Source organism: Mytilus galloprovincialis, chromosome 8 (genome assembly GCF_965363235.1).
Source record: "Mytilus galloprovincialis chromosome 8, xbMytGall1.hap1.1, whole genome shotgun sequence".
NCBI lineage: Eukaryota > Metazoa > Mollusca > Bivalvia > Mytilida > Mytilidae > Mytilus > Mytilus galloprovincialis.
Window position 1 is genome coordinate 10349201 of NC_134845.1, and position 17572 is coordinate 10366772.

Here is a 17572-nt window from a genome sequence, read left to right on the forward strand (position 1 = left end):
GGTTTGGTGTCAATTGCACACACTAAAAATATATGTCTGTGTCTGGTTCGATTATTCAATAAGCACAGATGCAGTATACCTTAATGAATAAGATGTAAGAATTTCAAATGTACATGTATTTAAATGCACAAACAGTTTAAATGACTTAACTTGCTTGTTGATAAACGGGCGTTAGAAATGGAAATGAACAACTCGAGAATGGACGGAGAAATAGTGTCGGAGAAATGGAGTAAAGTTGTTGATTTTGAAGAACAGTATGCACTCCAAGATGCTGCACCGACGGCAACACTACGACAACGGATAACTGGGTTTGCAGGGAAGTGTTGTACAAGAGACAAATTAAAATCTACCTTACATTCTAATTTTCCTTTCATAAATGTCATAAGGAGATATAAAATTTTACAGGATCTTCCAAGTGATATAATTGCAGGACTGACAGTCGGAATTATGCAAATTCCACAAGGTATGTTCATTTACATATTATAATTAAGATATGACAGTTTCCCTGTCTTTATGAAGAGAAATGGCAAAAAAAGTATAGGAATAATCTGGATAGGGTCGTATATTAATGACTTATGTTTCGAAGATGAATTAGAAAATTATATGATAATACCGGGCAACAGTAAAATAAACAGCTGTGCCGTGCATGTCCTGCTCTGGTTTTGCCTGTAAAATGGACCTACTTGTATTATTCTTTCACAAATCATTGTAATTACTAGTCTGGTGGACTATTTTTATTTTTGCATGTCTCTACTACATGGGATACATGTTTTCTTAATTGTTATGTTACTATTATTTTCATATTTTATTTATTTATATTTTTGATTTAACAACTATGCAGATATTGCAAGCATGTAAACATTGATAAGTATAGGTCATATCTAAAAGACATTCAATGTTATTCTATTTTTACTCTACCACTTTTGTTATTAAAATTATATGCAACTATGACACAAAAACGTTAACATGGTTAAATGGCAGTCAATGTAAGATTCGGTTTCCTGTTTACAGTTTACAGTACAAAAAATGTCACTGAACCTGAAAATAGATATTTAAACAACATGAGATCTTTCTTGACAATTTATTTTCAAATAGAAAGTTCATAATTTATGTTTGTTTAGAATGGAATCACCTTTAAAAAAAACCTAGAATATATGATGACCTTCACATGTCGTCTGCTCAAATAGATAAAGTTTGACAATGATGCAGTCATGTATGGTATTATGATAAAATAAACAAAAGTTGCTCAATTGCTCCATTAAAATTCATGGTTGAATAATAAACATTCAGCGGCAAATATGTCAGCATGTGCAACTGTACATGATGTACGTCCCAATTTGTTGTACACGCTTTATGTGAATTGTCTATGTTTATGCAGTATAAATTGAAAAGCTAAGCAGATAATAGTCTAAAACAAATAATATGTCAACTTGTATTCAATGGGAGATGATTAACGTATACATGTGATTGTTGTAAAAAGAGAGAAAATGTTACATTGGACAATTAAAGTTAGTAACAGTTGTACAATCAAGTTTGTTTTAAAACATTTAAGAAACACACAACCAAAAACTGTGTCAACTACAAAATTCATTTATATCTTAAATCTTATCTTTTAAGTTTGTATGCAAGTTATCGTTAGAGAATGTTAGCTTTCGATAGCAAACTGGCTACCAACTTTAAACAGCTATAGAAGCTAATCTTTTATTCAAATATGGTAAAACAATAGTATCGGTCAATTCCAGATATCTCCAATATATATACATGTAGTCTATACATTAAAATGTTAAAAAGTTTGACAACGAGTTTTGGTAGAGTGAATAAAAGTTAGCCCATTTACTAGTAATTTAAATACCACTGACTACTAACTTAAACAAAAAATAACACCTCTGTATTAATAATGTGAGCATTTATAATTAACTACGATTTGGACATAAAATTAAAATATGTTTCAGGTAATAAAAGCGGAAATTTGAAATAATATTTCGTAATTATAGTTTAAACATATTTTAGTGGATTTGGAAACAAGTTAATGCAACTTATATTAACCCCTTTGCACTTTGCGAGTGGTGTCTTGTAGCGACATTAGCTTGCTTTTTTTTGCCAAATCTACAAGGGTGTTTTTTACGTGCAAGAGATATGGCTCTCTCTTATCAAGTGGTCAGCCATTTTTCGTCCCCTTCAGTTTCGTACAATATTTCGTATTAAGCAGTCATTTTGGTCAATATTTGTCCAAAGAAGCTACAAAAAGCGATCATGTATTATTGACTTGCAAGTCAATAATTCAACCTCATGAATCCGCATTTACGTAACCTTAGCTGGAGATGGGTTACGAATGTACTAGGCTAGACTAGAATGAGACAAATCGGTGAACTCTAAATTGACAGCTAATCTCCCTTTAGAAGCAAATATATGTAGTTAAAGTCATATGAAACCTCAAATTAAAACAAAAAAATGCATATGTTTTTTATCACGAAATGGATAGTTTTCATTCTTAAACTTATGTACATATGGTTTTTTTTTCTGAAGAACATTCTTTTATTTGTCCACATTTAAAATAAGATTTTTTTCTAAACAGAAAAGACGTATATTTTGGCTAGTATACTTTATGAATTCCATGTACTTTGTTTTTGATATTTGTACTATTATACACAGTAAGTAACTTTTAATATGTATTTCCATTTACTGTGTTTGATATTTGTACTTAAAAAGTTTCTTTGAATATATTTACAGGAATGGCATATGCATTGCTAGCTTCTCTTCCTCCAATATGCGGTCTGTATACGTCTTTCTTTGGACCGTTGATATACTTCTTTACTGGGACTTCAAGGCATGCTTCAATGGGTATGTTTTCTCTTCTCTTTTTTAGCGAATAGTATTTGTTGAATTTTAGTTATGATCTGGGCTGATCTGGGCTGATGTAGCTGTGAGATAAAAGTATTATGGCATGGAATACTGAATGCACATAAAAACAAAAGATATGACTTCCATGTGCTTGTGTTTCTTGAATAATCCCCACTAGGTATGGTAAAGTCTAAATGTTTGGACATGCGAATTATATTTAAATTGATGAGCACAAAAGGTAAAATTGTATTGAAGATACTTGTAACACGTCAGCATATTAAGGAATAATGGAATTATAAATGTGCTTTCATTCATCAGGAAAGATAATGGGAAGGGGTTGTCCATTTTGTTCTGTTTTCTGGCGTTACTAATTTGATTTTCGTTCTGTGGTACTATTTTACAGGAACTATTGCAATCGTTGGCTTGATGATCGCATCCGTCCTTGACACAACTCTGGGTAAAGATACCTCACCTGATGGCATGGTCTCTAACTATACCAACGATTCAATGCCTAGTTTGGAGCATACTGGGATGACAGAACACGAAATCAAGAAGATCAAAATGGCTACTGCGCTGTCTTTTGTGTCAGGTTTAGTCATGGTGTGTAAACACAGCAATATTAAATGTCATATTTCAAAGTAATATGTATTCCCAACTTTTATTGTTTCTACATGGGTTTACCCATTGAACATCAGCCGCCGATCTAGATATCGTATATTAAAGCAGGACAGGGGCGATTTTTAAAAAGTGTTATGTAATATCATGAATATTAACACAGAACGTTTCGATAAGGAATTTAAAATTTTGTTAAATTAAAATTATAAAATAACTGTATATATAATCTATTACCTGATAAATAAAAATTCATTAAGTAATGACCGTTTAACTTCAAGGAGGTCGGGGGAGTTATGGTATTTTCCTTAAAAATAGTTTGGTCCTAAATTTAATGAAAAAAAAAATAATGTGTTCAAGCGGGTGATAACCAATATATTCTGAATGGAGATTCACTCCATACCTTGTTATAGTAAATTTTGAATAAAATATTTGATTGATAGTTTCGAAAATAACATAAATTGATATCGCTTTGCCAATCGCTCTTTTCCCTCAAACTATATATACCTCTGTTTCACCAAAATCCTTATCTTTACATATTTTCATTGTCATTCATAATTTTATGTATCATGTATTAATAGGTTCTTCTAGGGAAGATGCGACTTGGATTAGTAGCGACCTACATGTCGGAATATTTGGTCAGCGGATTTACATCCGGTGTAGCTATTCATGTAGTGACAAGTCAGATGAAACATATATTGGGAATCAATGTTCCGCGACATAATGGTGTATTTAAAATAATAAGAGTAAGAATTTTTAATAACATTAAGTTAATGAAAAATAAAAATAATGTTGAAGAATGTTAAAATAATTTTATATTCTACGTACGTGACTTGGTGTTTTTTATTGACGATCTGCAGTTTATAGTTTCTGGCTGTGTTAAAGACCCATTGGTGGCATTCGGTTGTTTCCTGAATTTTTGTCGTGTTGTTGTTTCTTTGACACATTCCCGATTTACATAATGTACCATTTCCATTCTCAATTTTAAAATCACAGTCAAGTTTGAAACATTCTATCACATGTGTCCCTATCCTTACTAAATCTCAAAAACTTTGCAGATACATGTACATGTATTAGTCTTAGATGCATGATTTGTTTGTAAAAGTTGTTATTGGCTTTGAACAAACTGTCAGTAACTGTGAATATTCTCATTTCTGTACTTAGTGTCATTTCATTGAGATGTATAAGTACTCGTCCTCGTCAACTCTGTGTATTTGTTAGATGTATTACTTCTTGTACCCATCTGACGAGTCAAGCCATTTTCAACTGATTTTCATAGTTTGTCTTTATGTTGTAATGTTTTCGATAAACTTTGTTATTAGAAAGTGGAATTTTGAAATCGTAATTAAACATCTCTCGCATAATGCGCTTTGTATATTTCAGATGGGAACCTTACAGATTACATTTTGTTTTTAATTTATATTTTTGTAGACATGGAAAGACATAATTCTAAATATTTCGTCCACCAATGTTGCAGCGTTGTTGACGTCAATAGTTTCCATGGTGATTTTATACATTGTTAAAGTACAGATCAATCAACGATTCAAGAGCAAATTAAAAATTCCGATACCCATAGAGATTATTGTAGTAAGTAAATATTAAGAATCCTTAACAATATTTTTTCTCTAGGAAAGACATACCCGTTTACATAGGTATGTGTCATCTGGTAAAGAGTAAGCATAAGATATGGATACAGTTTACCTGAAGTATTGTTTGTGGATTTGTATGTATTGTTGTAATGCCATCGTGGTCTTGTCAGGTTTCTTCCACTTTTGAGATTTGAATATCAGCTTGGTTTTTTCTGCATCTTTATGTACACTTACAGACCTATCTATATTTCATCAATTAATTACTTTAAAAATTGTGAATTTATACTTCTAAGAGACAGCAACTCAACGACAAGAAACAATAAATCAAACAAAAATATGTAACATCTAGAGGTCAAAATAGGTCGTCGCAATGGACAAGTGCCCAATAAGTATGTCAAGGTTACACAGTTAGAAATGAAGTTACTAGAAACTCATACAAATATGCTACCACCGACAAATAATAACATCATTCACATTAAGATATACACAATTATAACATTTAACTTAAATCATAATCTATAAATGTCGTTTCTAAAACCATAACATGTTGAATTTACTGCAGGTTGCCATAGCTACAGTTATATCTCACTTCGCAAAGTTCAGAGAAAACTTTGACGTAAATGTATTAAAAGACATTCCTGCAGGGTGAGTAATTAAAAATGAACCGAGATGCGAATTTCTTGTTCCAACTGAGATCAAAATTTCCTTTTGTGTTGGTAAGATACAATTGTTTCATTGCTCGTTTATATAAATACAGGATGGATTTTTAAAAAAAATTCTGAAACATTTTCTTCACATATCATTTGTCTTTTTACAGTATACCAAAACCTGATATTCCCGACCCAACATTGTTAGATGGACACGTGAAAGATGCCATTATTATTGGAATTGTAGCATTCTCTCAGTCTGTATCCATGGCAAAGATACTAGCAAAGAAAAATAACTACAGAATTAACCCCAGTCAGGTAATTTTCTCTGAACAAAGAAAGTAAAGTAAATGGCAGTAGTTAGAAAAGTTATAATCTTAAATATATATTTGAAAAAAACTTTTTGTTTTTCCTTAAAAGTCGCTGACTGGGGATCTATATGCCATATCCTCCAAATGAGTACATGTTTATTATTGTTTAATTGATGAAAAATTTACTATTTTTTTGCATTCTAAGCTCATGTAATTGTTGCAGGAAATGGTAGCCTATGGAGCAGGTAGTGTTTTATGCTCATTGTTTTCTGGCTACATAACTGCAGCTTCAGTAGCTCGAAGCATGGTTCAAGATGGCGCTGGTGGGCGTACCCAGGTAGCGTCCTTGTTTGGTTGTTTGGTAGTCCTGGTTGTTATTATAGCTGTTGGACCATTATTTTACTCATTACCCAAGGTAAATATATGACTTCTCATTAATTTTATACATGTACTATCTTTGTATAAAATAATCAAATTCTCACTCGTTATGAAACCTATATTCATAATCAAAGGTTTTCATTTCTTTTTAAATTTTCATAAACAAGATACGGTATTGGACCTTACAACAAACTGTAATCAGAAAAAAGCATGTCACGACTTATTTCAAAGGTTTTTCTTTAATTTTACATCACAAAAAATGTTTTAAAAATAGCTGGAATGGATGATATTTTTTTAGTATAAATATTGGGAGCTGTATGAAAGGACTCTCATCTGATTATGTATGAATCAAATTCATTGCACGATGTGCTTCTAATTGCTGTTTGTTCAGACCGACAATATCAGGATTTTATGATTGTTTTTGAAGAATGTTCTAAAATCATGGAGCTTCTTTTCTGAAATAATTTTCCAAATGACTTTTAGAAAATAAATATTTAGAATTTAATAAACTTATCAGATCAAATGTTTAAACTATTTTTGCCTTTACGAAATACACATTGTTTATAATATTTAGCTTGCGCTGTGATTGTGTATATGTTTGTATCTTTATTAAAGTAAACATAATTTTACAAAATTATAATCCTGGTACTTTTGATAACTATTTTGTTAACCTTGCTAGTTGTCACATGAGTATATTTTGTTAAATAAAAATTCATTTGTATACAATTTGAAATAAGAAAAAAAACCGAACTATTAGGGAAAATTCAAAACCAAAAGTCCTTTGTCAAATGTAAAAATCAAAAGCTCAAACACACCAAACAAATGGAAAACGAATGAAAAACTACTGTCATCTAACTGACTAAAGATTATAAAATGACTATCTATAAAACCCTAATTTTTCATGGAATATACAAAGCACACTAAGCAGCATAGATATCACAACATAATAAATTTATGAACACATATTCTCCATATCTTACAAAGATGAATTGTTATATATTTTCAAAGGCCTTCCTCTGAAATAACAAAATAGTCCAGTACGACAAACCGTCAATTTGTTTGTTTTAAAACTCCTCTCCCTTTTTGTCACCTAAGGTCCATTATTTGTTACATATGTATGTTCTATAACTACAATAAAGTGTATATAAATGTACAATGTAAATTTCCTTTTCTTTCTTTAAGTGTGTGCTGTCATCTGTGATATTTGTGAACTTGAGAGGAATGTTTTTACAATTTTTGGAAGTACCAAAAACATTTAGAAGATCTAAGTATGACTTTGTAAGTAATTGATATCTACAATCGTCGTTTTCATTGTCGTTGTCTACCAATTCACTGTTGAATGATGCCTTTATTGTGAACTGTTGTATACTATCTGTCTTACGCAGTGGCGGATCCAGAAATTTTCATAAGTGGGGCCCACTGACTGACCTAAGAGGGGGCCCGCTCCTGTCACGCTTCAGTGATTCCCTATATATGCAAACAAATTTTTCCCAAAAGGGGAGGGGGCGGCCCCCTGCCCCCCTAAATCCACCTCTGTTACGCTTTGCATGGTCATTGTGTTGTGTATCCATATATGTCTATAACATGCTATGTATAGGTTTGGTATCAAAGCGACTCGGTTTCAATACAAAATATGCATTTACCGGTAAGGATATCTACATTGTAGAATGTTATATCACTCGGTCTAGCAGTGATTTATTGATCTAGTAATTCTGTGTTGAACTATAAAAAAAGAGGATATATAAATCAAAGGGATAGTAAAACTCAAAAGTCGAAAACGAAGTGACAACTAGAATTGCCATTGCGAGCAATAGCGGATGTCACCCTGGTACGCCAATTGCCACTAAGTTGCAACCATTTAGATTTTTTAACATTGAATTAACATATTTACTTCAGAATACATCACTCTGCAAATGTTCAGGAAGTTTGAAGCATTTTGAAAATATTAACATTTGTACAGTTTCCATGGCAACAGCGCCCATTTTGAAAATTCCAAAGATGGATGGCAGATCCTCACATGCCAAAGATTATTTCCACAAAGTTTCATTCAATTTGAGAGACTTTCCGATTTTTCACATTCTTTCTGTTTCCATGACAACGGCAGCCATCTTGGAAATGCCAACCCCTGATTGAACATCTGCACATGGGGTTAACATTATGATAAAGTTGCATCATCATTGGTCCATTCAATTCCGAGAAATAGTCTGGACAAAAAAGTGTGGAATAATAATAATAAGGAAAAGAAAAAGAATCGAACAATAACAATATGTCATCCGACCTCCGTCAGGGTGACATAATGATTTGCAAAAAACATAGAAATTACCTAAAGAAAAACAAAAGTCTACAAAACACAACATAGAAAAGAAAAAATAGCTCAGCAACATGTATCTCACCAAAACCTAAGACTAAAATAAAGAAGAGTATAATACGTCATATAAAGATGTCAATCATTGATCACCTTTTAACCAAGACATATATTTAGAAGGAACCATAAAGTTGTGGACACATCCAATTTTTTATGGAAATATTCTTTATAAAGCACAAAGGTGTCAGTATTCACCTCAAAAACTAACAAAACCTTTGAATAGACTTATTAAGAAGGGATATAGTTACGATACTGTTGTCAGGTCATTAAAGATTGCATATTTTGGCGTTAACATTGATTCACTTATAGGGTCTTTGCATCGGAACTTAACACATTTATTCAAAAAACAGTTGTTGGCATGACACGGGTTATGTTCTTCTCATATATGTAATGATGGTATGATACTAAACCCCTAACGGGAAGGATTGTGCCTGATGTTCATATGATGAAATCATAATCTTTCAGTCAGTTTAATTGAAGTCTGGAGCTGGCATGTCAGTGAACTGCTAGTAGTCTGTTGTTATTTATGTATTATTGTCATTTTGTTTATTTTCTTTGGTTACATCTTCTGACATCAGACTCGGACTTCTCTTGGACTGAATTTTAATGTGCGTATTGTTATGCGTTTACTTTTCTACATTTTACTTTGCTAGAGGTATAGGGGGAGGGTTGAGATCTCACAAACATGTTTAACCTCGCCGCATTTTTGCGCTTGTCCCAAGTCAGGAGCCTCTGGCCTTTGTTAGTCTTGTATTATTTTAATTTTAGTTTCTTGTGTACAATTTGGAAATAAGTATGGCGTTCATTATCACTGAACTAGTATATATTTGTTTAGGGGCCAGCTGAAGGACACCTCCGGGTGCGGGAATTTCTCGCTACATTGAAGACCTGTTGGTGACCTTCTGCTGTTGTTTTTTTTCTATGGTCGGGTTGTTGTCTCTTAGGCACATTCCCCATTTCCATTCTCAATTTTATTAATAATAGCAATACAAACTGACATGCATTGTTCTTTTACACAATGTGACTTGGATGGATAGTTGTCTTATTGGCACGCATACCACATCCACTTTTATCTATGAATATGGTGATCGTCCTATTTCTTTCCGCATCACCTTCATATTTGGCACATTATATTTCTGTCAGTATAGTAACTCAATACTTAGATTCACCGTACTTTTCCTTGAACCGATTGGCCAATAAAGCTGTTTATGCCATTTGACCTCGAGCTATCCGGTGTAAAAAAAGCCAACAGTGGTATACCGGTGTTCGAACCCATTCATAAAAAAAAACTTGATATATAAAAAAGAAGATGTGGTATGATTGTCAATGAGACAACTATCCACAAAAGACCAAAATGAAACAGACATTAACAACTATAGGTCACCGTACGGCCTTCAACAATGAGCAAAACCCATACCGCATAGTCAGCTATAAAAGGCCCCGATAAGACAATGTAAAACAATTCAAACGAGAAAACTAACGGCCTTATTTCTGTTATAAATGAACAAAAACAAATATGTAACACATAAACAAACGACAACCACTGAATTACAGGCTCCTGACTTTGGACAGGCACATTCAGAAATAATGTGACGGATTTAAACATGTTAGCGGGATCCCAACCCTCCCCTAACCTGGGACAGTGGTATAATAGTACAACATAAGAACTATAAAAATCAGTTGAAAAAGGCTTAACTCATCAGATGGACAAAAATACAAGTGGACGTGGCCAGGTACTTATACATCCCGACAGAAAAAGACACAATGAACAGATCTGAGAGTACTCGCAGTTATCTGACAACTAGCTCAAAGCCACTAACAACTAATAAAAATATTATGCATCTAAGACTAAACTTAAACTATCAATCCGTACACATCCAACATCCAATGGATTTAGTGTAAAGCCGTCATAAACAGCCAGAGAAAAAACATGACCTTGTGCAATGCCAAGTTACAGGTATCGACAGATTGTAGATCCATGAATATGTATATGTATAAAACATACTAGTAATATTTAGTTGGCTTTTTTAATTTACTGATAACAAAATCAATGTTTATACCAATAAAAACAATATTCAATGATCTTATTACAGTGTTGAATAGGTAACCTTTTAGAATAAGTTTATTGAAAGTATGGTCTATTACATCTATTACAATTATATCTATTCCAGTCCAAAAACTAATCTACCAGATAAGCCATGATAAAAAAATAATCTTTCTTTTGAGTATTGGCACTCGGGTATATATGGTTAACTTTGACTTCTTGTGACACAGATTTCTTTCAATCTGATCTGGAATAATTTTTGTTTGTATTGGTACTATTTTTTGTTTTCATTTAGAATAAACTATATATCTTATGATTGTCATGTGTGCTATTGTTTGTCTGTGTGTCTGTTTGTCTTTTTTTCATTTTTAGCCATGACGTTGTCGGTTTGTTTTCGATTGATGAGTTTGACTGTCCCTCTGGTGTCTTTCGTCCCTCTTTTATGATATGTTTAGAACAGTATCATGAGCTTGCATTTTATCACATTTTAAGATAATTATCACTATTCCTTCCCTAGAGATGTAAGTATGTACTCTACTTGTGTTAAGCATATCTTGTGCTACGTACACCACCAGTATATTACCATTTAAAAAATAATCTGGCGTACTGTTAGTGTGTACAATGCATTTTGTGTATTAATATTGTCTTCATTTTACATAATTTATTCTTTAGTCTATATGGCTTGTGACATTTCTATGTACTGTTATCCTGGACGCTGACCTCGGAATAGCTATTGGTATCCTGTATTCACTCTTCACTGTTGCTCTGCGAACTCAAATGTAAGTGGTTAATTTCCGAAACATTATTTTTTTTTCGTCAATGAAAGTAAATTTTTGTTTTATGACATTTTCGAAAGCGTTATTTCAACTCAAAGTACCTATAATAAGTCAAATAAATGTCTTCTACATTAACTGAATATATCAAGACTTATCTAAGAACTGAATGCTTCTTTTTGTAACTTTATTGGGGTGTAAAAGCGTTGACCGAAGTACATTTTGTATGAAGCGCAAAAGCGCTTAATTCTAAAAATGTGCGCACGGTCAACGCTTTTACAACCCTATGAAGTTACAAAAAGTAGCATTCAATACTTATAATTACATTTTTTTAGCTAGGATCATGAAACACGAATATTATCATTTTTTTTTTATTTAATTCACCTGTGCACTTATTGTGGGACCTCGTGTTATGAATGATAAGTTTTATTGTGTAATGCAATTGCTTAAGGAATAACACGTGATGTGAAGTTAGCCAATCGGAATAACGTATTATAATCAAACACACATCTGATGTAATTATATAAATTTAATGTACAGTTCTTAACAGGCCAAGTTAATGAAACTATGCTGTAAAAACTTATGTGAACAATGTTCGTCACAGTTTGACTCATTGCAATGAGTGCATAAGTCGTTTGGTTCCATCATTGTCAGGTTCATATCAAAGAGTTTGATATGCATGTGTCAGTGTACAGCAAAAATAATCGTCCTGTTGACAGTCTGTGTTATTTTGTATCCGAAATGTTGAGAATAAAGTCAAAAGCATAAGTTAATCTACATGACAGAACGGTTTAACTGAACTGCCTGACATCAACCGTTAATCTTGAGATGACGTTATTGAAAGATGTCTTCATATCCGTATTTCCTACGAAACTAATTGTTGATCATGTAATGTCATAAGAGAAAGCTTTGTTTCATACATATATTTAATTTTAACAGACCATTATATAGCAGATTAGCATATGTTGGAATGACGAATATAATGAGACCATACAAAGATTTCTCTCCGGTAAATATATTATTAGTAGAACTATCAACAATCTGGAGAAATGTTACTTGAAATTTAATCACAGATATAAAAGATACACATACGTATATTTTATTTAAAAAAATCAGATGACACATATATATGTATATGCCAGGTGGGAAAAGATTTCTGTGGAGCTTGGAAAAATAGAATATAAAAAGCTGCGAATTATTATTCTTAACTACTATAAAGTAGGTAACCTATACATGCGTTTAGACGTGCAAGTTACAAGTTGTTTCTGAAGTACACAAAATGTACTTATAATGCTTACCAACTGCTACATAATACTTCAATAATATATAGGCATAGGACAAACCAATAAACCTATTTCCTTTAACTTATTTAAAGCCACAAAGAAGGCTCATTTTTATGTTTTTCCATTCTAATATTACGAGGGCCAAGCGATATAAGAATTTCAACTACAGCGAGTAGTATCTATTGTCTGTTTACACCAATGATGTAAATTCGAGTCCCAGCCAATGCAGATACGTTCGATTCCGATTTTAATTGACAACGATTGTCAGTTCGCTAGTCCTTTCTAGGCATACCTGCTTACTAAATCATCAAAAACTGACCATTAAACGTGTCAAAGGATGTATTTAACACCATCAATCAATCAATCGATCAATTCATTAATTGAATGTTATGATGGGTTAACCTGTTATGTTAAATTATATGAACATTGTTTCAAATCGATGTCCGTTGCTGTTTGTGACATTTTATCATTGATTTTGTAGCAAACAGAACCAAGTGGTTTCCGTGTGATACAGTACCAATCTCCAATTTATTTTGCGAATAGTGACATGTTTGTTAAAGCTGTAGCTAAGGCATCAGGTGTCGATCCTGAAAAACTCAGAAAAATGAAGAAGAAACTTGAGAAACAGAAAAAAGAATCTGCAGAAGTAAGTCACTGTTTCAATTTTGTTTTAAATTCAATAATTAAATTAGAATTGAAATTTGTCAGAAGGGAATGTGGTGGAGTGATTCAAAGATGGTCTTAACTGAAAAGAGTTACACTTGCTGCATCAGTGTTGAATTTTTATACATATGACAGTGCTTAATGTGTTTGACATTTTTACTGATATCCCAAAATATCTTCTTTTTTTTTTTAAATACAACTCAAAATCATGCATTATACCGAGTAGAAAGTTAAAAAAAATCTGCACGCTTAAGGTAATCACAAATCAGAATATAAAGGAAGCATTTGTCTTCCTGGATAAGTTTTACTCAGCATTTTTGAGTTCATTTCAAGTATAATACAGATACGAAGAAGCAATAACTTTGCTTTTCTGATGAATCAGTTTGTTTTTTTTGTACCATGACTCAAATTCTGACAGGTTTATAAAAAAGGAAATTACAAACATACTGAACTCTGAAGAAAATTCAAAACGGAAAGTCCGCAATAAAAAAGCATATCAAAAGCTCAAACACATCAAACGAATAGACAACTACTGTCATACTCCTGACTTGGGACAACCATTATCTTAAGTAGAAAATAGTAAATTAAACCTGATTTTATATCTAGTTAATCCTCTCATTTCTATGACGGTCGCATTACAAGAGCTTCTTATACAAATTCAGTTTAGCCTTTTATGTTTCAGAATGAAGAACAGTTAACTAATGTTAATTCAGATGAAAAGGAAAAAGTCATACTGAATGTTGACACGAGTGCATTTACTGATGTCACAACTATTGTTCTTGACTTCTCCACTATAAATTTTGTTGACTTGGTCGGCGTAAAAGCACTACGTCGCGTAAGTTTTCTATTGTGATAGTGAAATACTGTGAAATCAAATCTAGTGGAACATAACGTCGTTAGAAAAACGTAATAATGTGTATATGATTTGCATATCTATAAATATTCAAATTGGATTGTACCAAGTCCTGTACCAAGTCAGAAAAATGGCCATTGTTATATTATAGTTTGTTTCTGTGTATGTTACATTCAAATGTTGTGTTTCTGTTGTGTCGTAGTTTTCCTCTTATATTTGATGCGTTTCCCTCAGTTTTAGTTTGTAACCCGGATTTGTTTTTTTTTTCTCAATCGATTTATGAATTTCGCATAGCGGTATACTATTGTTGCTCTTATTGATCATTTATAACGTTTCAGCAAATTTATAACACGAAAAAAGAAACATGTTACATTTTATGACACTCCTTCATTGCAGTTGATTCCATTATTATTCAAATGATAAATGAACAGTATTCCTTTTTAAGCACGCAAAGTGTTGGAAATCTAACTACAAAAATACCAAACACGAAGGTATTTTCAAAAGAGGGAAGACCTTTAAAACCGCAGAAATAAATTATTATTCAACTGAACGAGTAAAAAGTAGACCAGCCCTTACAATAAATTGAGATTTTTTTTCTTTTCCAATTATAGTTGTACACTGAATATGAAAAGGTGAACATTCGTGTGTTAGTGGCTGCACCAAACAGTAAGTTTTTTTTTCTCTACCCGGTCATCGAAATGCTCTTGTATTTCAAACTTGAAGTTGTTAATAGTAAAGGAAATAAAGTATCAATAGTAAAGTGGAATTCAAACATTTTCAAAGTACTTAACAATGATGAAGACGTAGGAACACCAGTCCCACATCTCCCATGGTGGTATCATGTTTTATTGAATGTTTATCAGATCGTGCTCCACTATTGGCACCCATTGTGTTGATCATGACAAGTAAAAACCAGGTAGTAAGTCGTATTCGGTGTTTTATTATTTGAGGAAAAGCTGACATGATTGTGGCTACGACAATTTGAACATATGCATGGGTATTTGTGACTGATATTCCATAACTGTCAACCAAGTCTTTATGTCATACGTAAACCTTTTGAAGGAGTGACAATCATTCTGAAAGCTTGGTTCAATAACTTTTTATGTAAATTAGCATTCTAAATCAAGTAAAACACTATAGGCCTCTAAAGTTCTGGAAACTCGTATCAACTGGGAGATAAATACTCCAAAAACAGACACAGCTTAAATTTGTTAGACAACAATACAATTAAAAGATAATAGAATAGCTACAAGATCATATTTTTGTCGTAAGGCTAGTTCTTCACCGACCGTCATTGGTCATTGTCAATTTCTATAAAAGAGAGGCGAAAGATATGAGGGACAAATCAATAAGTAACCCAAGATGTGAAGCACAATTAACTGTATCTACGGTATCCTTTTTCTCAAGTATGATGGACTTTTTACGATCTTTGAATTATTTAGCGGAATAAATTTGTCTGTACAGGGGAGCGTGAAGTAAAAGGGTGGTGACAGTTCTTTTCATTCAAAGGTAACGGATCAGAGGGGCACAGTGTTCCTTATGATTGTCGTTTGTATTATTTAAATGTTCAAAATAAGTCAAACATTCAGAAAGACAAACTTTTTTGATTTTTGTAAGCAAGTACAAAACACACATTATACATAAAATTTTCTCAACCTATATTTATTTTATTTTCTTTTTTAGAAAAAGTATTGTCCATACTAAAAGCAGCAGAATTCTTTGAAGAATATAAGGACAGTATATACATCGATGTCTCGAGTGCTTTAGGCAACCACTCAAATGCCGAGGTGTAAGATTGTATGCTTCACTGAGCGCATATACATGTATCTGCATTATCTAGTGTATTTCAAAATCAAATTGTAGAAATATGTTACACATTAAATGTAGCAGAATTTGTTTAATTTTTGTTTGTTTTCTATTTAATACCCAAGTGCAGGATAACTGTTAAAATGATGCACAATTACTTTAAATAAGCATAGGAACAAACTCAAAGAAAGAAAATAAATATAAGATAAATGGTGTTCAGATAAAACAAAATGGCTAAAAAGTTTAATAAAAGAAACCAAAATTTAAATAAACTCTGGACTAATTTGGTTCTCTGCATATCGAAGACTGTGAATTTTATACAAACAGAGAATCAAAAATTTTGAATAACCACATCTAGTATGCATACAAGCTGATTAGGGCAAGCAACTGGTATTTTCGATACTTGTAAGTATATTATTATGATAAAACTTTATGGATGACTTACGTATACATGTTATAAAGCATTTGTGTCTAAACGCAAGAAAAAACCAGATTACATATGACAGATAAAAGATATACATTTCAGTAACATTGTTATTCATGTTTTAAAATAATATTAGTCGTCTTCTTTCTGTTTAATGATATATGTAACAATCTGGTTATAAAGCTCTCTTCTTTGATGTATGACTCTCTCACAGTTACTCCATAACTTATGTCACAGAATATTATCATTCTAATCCGCCCATACACACATATTTAATTTCTAAGTAATCTTCCAGTCCATATTTTCCTCCTTCACGCCCAAGCCCTGATTCCTTCCAACCACCGAAGATAGCTTCTGGCATTGCAGGTAGTCCTTCATTCACACCAACAATACCAAACTCAAGTTTCTCAGCTATTCGCCACATTTGACTAATATTTTCCGTGAACACGTATCCTGGAATAAAAAGGGGTCTATAAACAAGTTATCAACCTTAATACTTAATAGACAAAACATTTTAACTCAATTATGGAATTTTCCGCACAGTTGTGTAAAGTTATCATATTGTAATGAAACAAATCGACAGGTTTTTCTGCAGTTTCAGTTTCAATGTTTAGCTCTTTTTTTAATTTTCAGCGCTCAAAACTTTGGTTCCACCATGCATTGTGCGCAAGCAAATGAGAATAATGCTGGTTTTTATATATATTTCAGTCTATTCGTCAACGTAGGGATCTTACTGATAAAAGTTGAAGTATGAAACTTTGCTATAATGTATGTCAGTATGTTGCGATTTAATAAGTCAATCAGTTAAAATTTAATCATAATTGCAATTAACCAAATAATTTTCATCTTGAATTCTTTTATATTCACCAAGAGTTTTGTTTAATTGTAAGAAAAATTACGTTAAGATTAATGTTTTACTGTAATTTCATGTTCACACTAGATGCTTTTATGTGTGTAATAAAATCATAAAATACTGTAAAAAA

At 32.3% G+C, this 17572-nt stretch overlaps 2 protein-coding genes across 4 annotated transcripts in view; one reads left to right on the forward strand and one right to left on the reverse strand.

The window, feature by feature from the left end:
- On the forward strand, window positions 1-16260 carry LOC143085055 (prestin-like). The gene is made up of 15 exons (XM_076261198.1): window positions 1-463; window positions 2731-2841; window positions 3245-3441; window positions 4035-4199; window positions 4885-5040; window positions 5605-5687; window positions 5860-6007; window positions 6224-6415; window positions 7561-7656; window positions 11460-11566; window positions 12500-12569; window positions 13325-13489; window positions 14189-14341; window positions 14971-15025; window positions 16043-16260. Exons 1-15 carry the CDS (start codon window positions 178-180, stop codon window positions 16150-16152), a joined length of 2094 nt encoding a protein of 697 aa, XP_076117313.1. The 5' UTR covers window positions 1-177; the 3' UTR covers window positions 16153-16260.
- The window catches only part of LOC143085057 (glutarate-semialdehyde dehydrogenase-like), a 27638-nt gene continuing 25345 nt past the window's right edge, over window positions 15280-17572 (reverse strand). For all 3 annotated transcript variants that reach the window (XM_076261201.1, XM_076261204.1, XM_076261203.1), the window contains exon 12: window positions 15280-17042. In XM_076261201.1, coding sequence (XP_076117316.1) covers window positions 16834-17042 — 209 coding nt within the window. In that variant the 3' untranslated portion in view covers window positions 15280-16833. The remainder of the gene's footprint in view (window positions 17043-17572) is intronic.

Bases quoted from the DNA above. Each gene is read 5' to 3' on its own strand.
- LOC143085055 (XM_076261198.1), top strand. From the start codon at position 178: ATGGAAATGAACAACTCGAGAATGGACGGAGAAATAGTGTCGGAGAAA. The intron at 11,567-12,499 runs GTAAGTGGTTAA...TAATTTTAACAG, and splicing joins GTTGCTCTGCGAACTCAAAT to ACCATTATATAGCAGATTAG. The intron at 15,026-16,042 runs GTAAGTTTTTTT...TTTCTTTTTTAG, and splicing joins GTTAGTGGCTGCACCAAACA to AAAAAGTATTGTCCATACTA.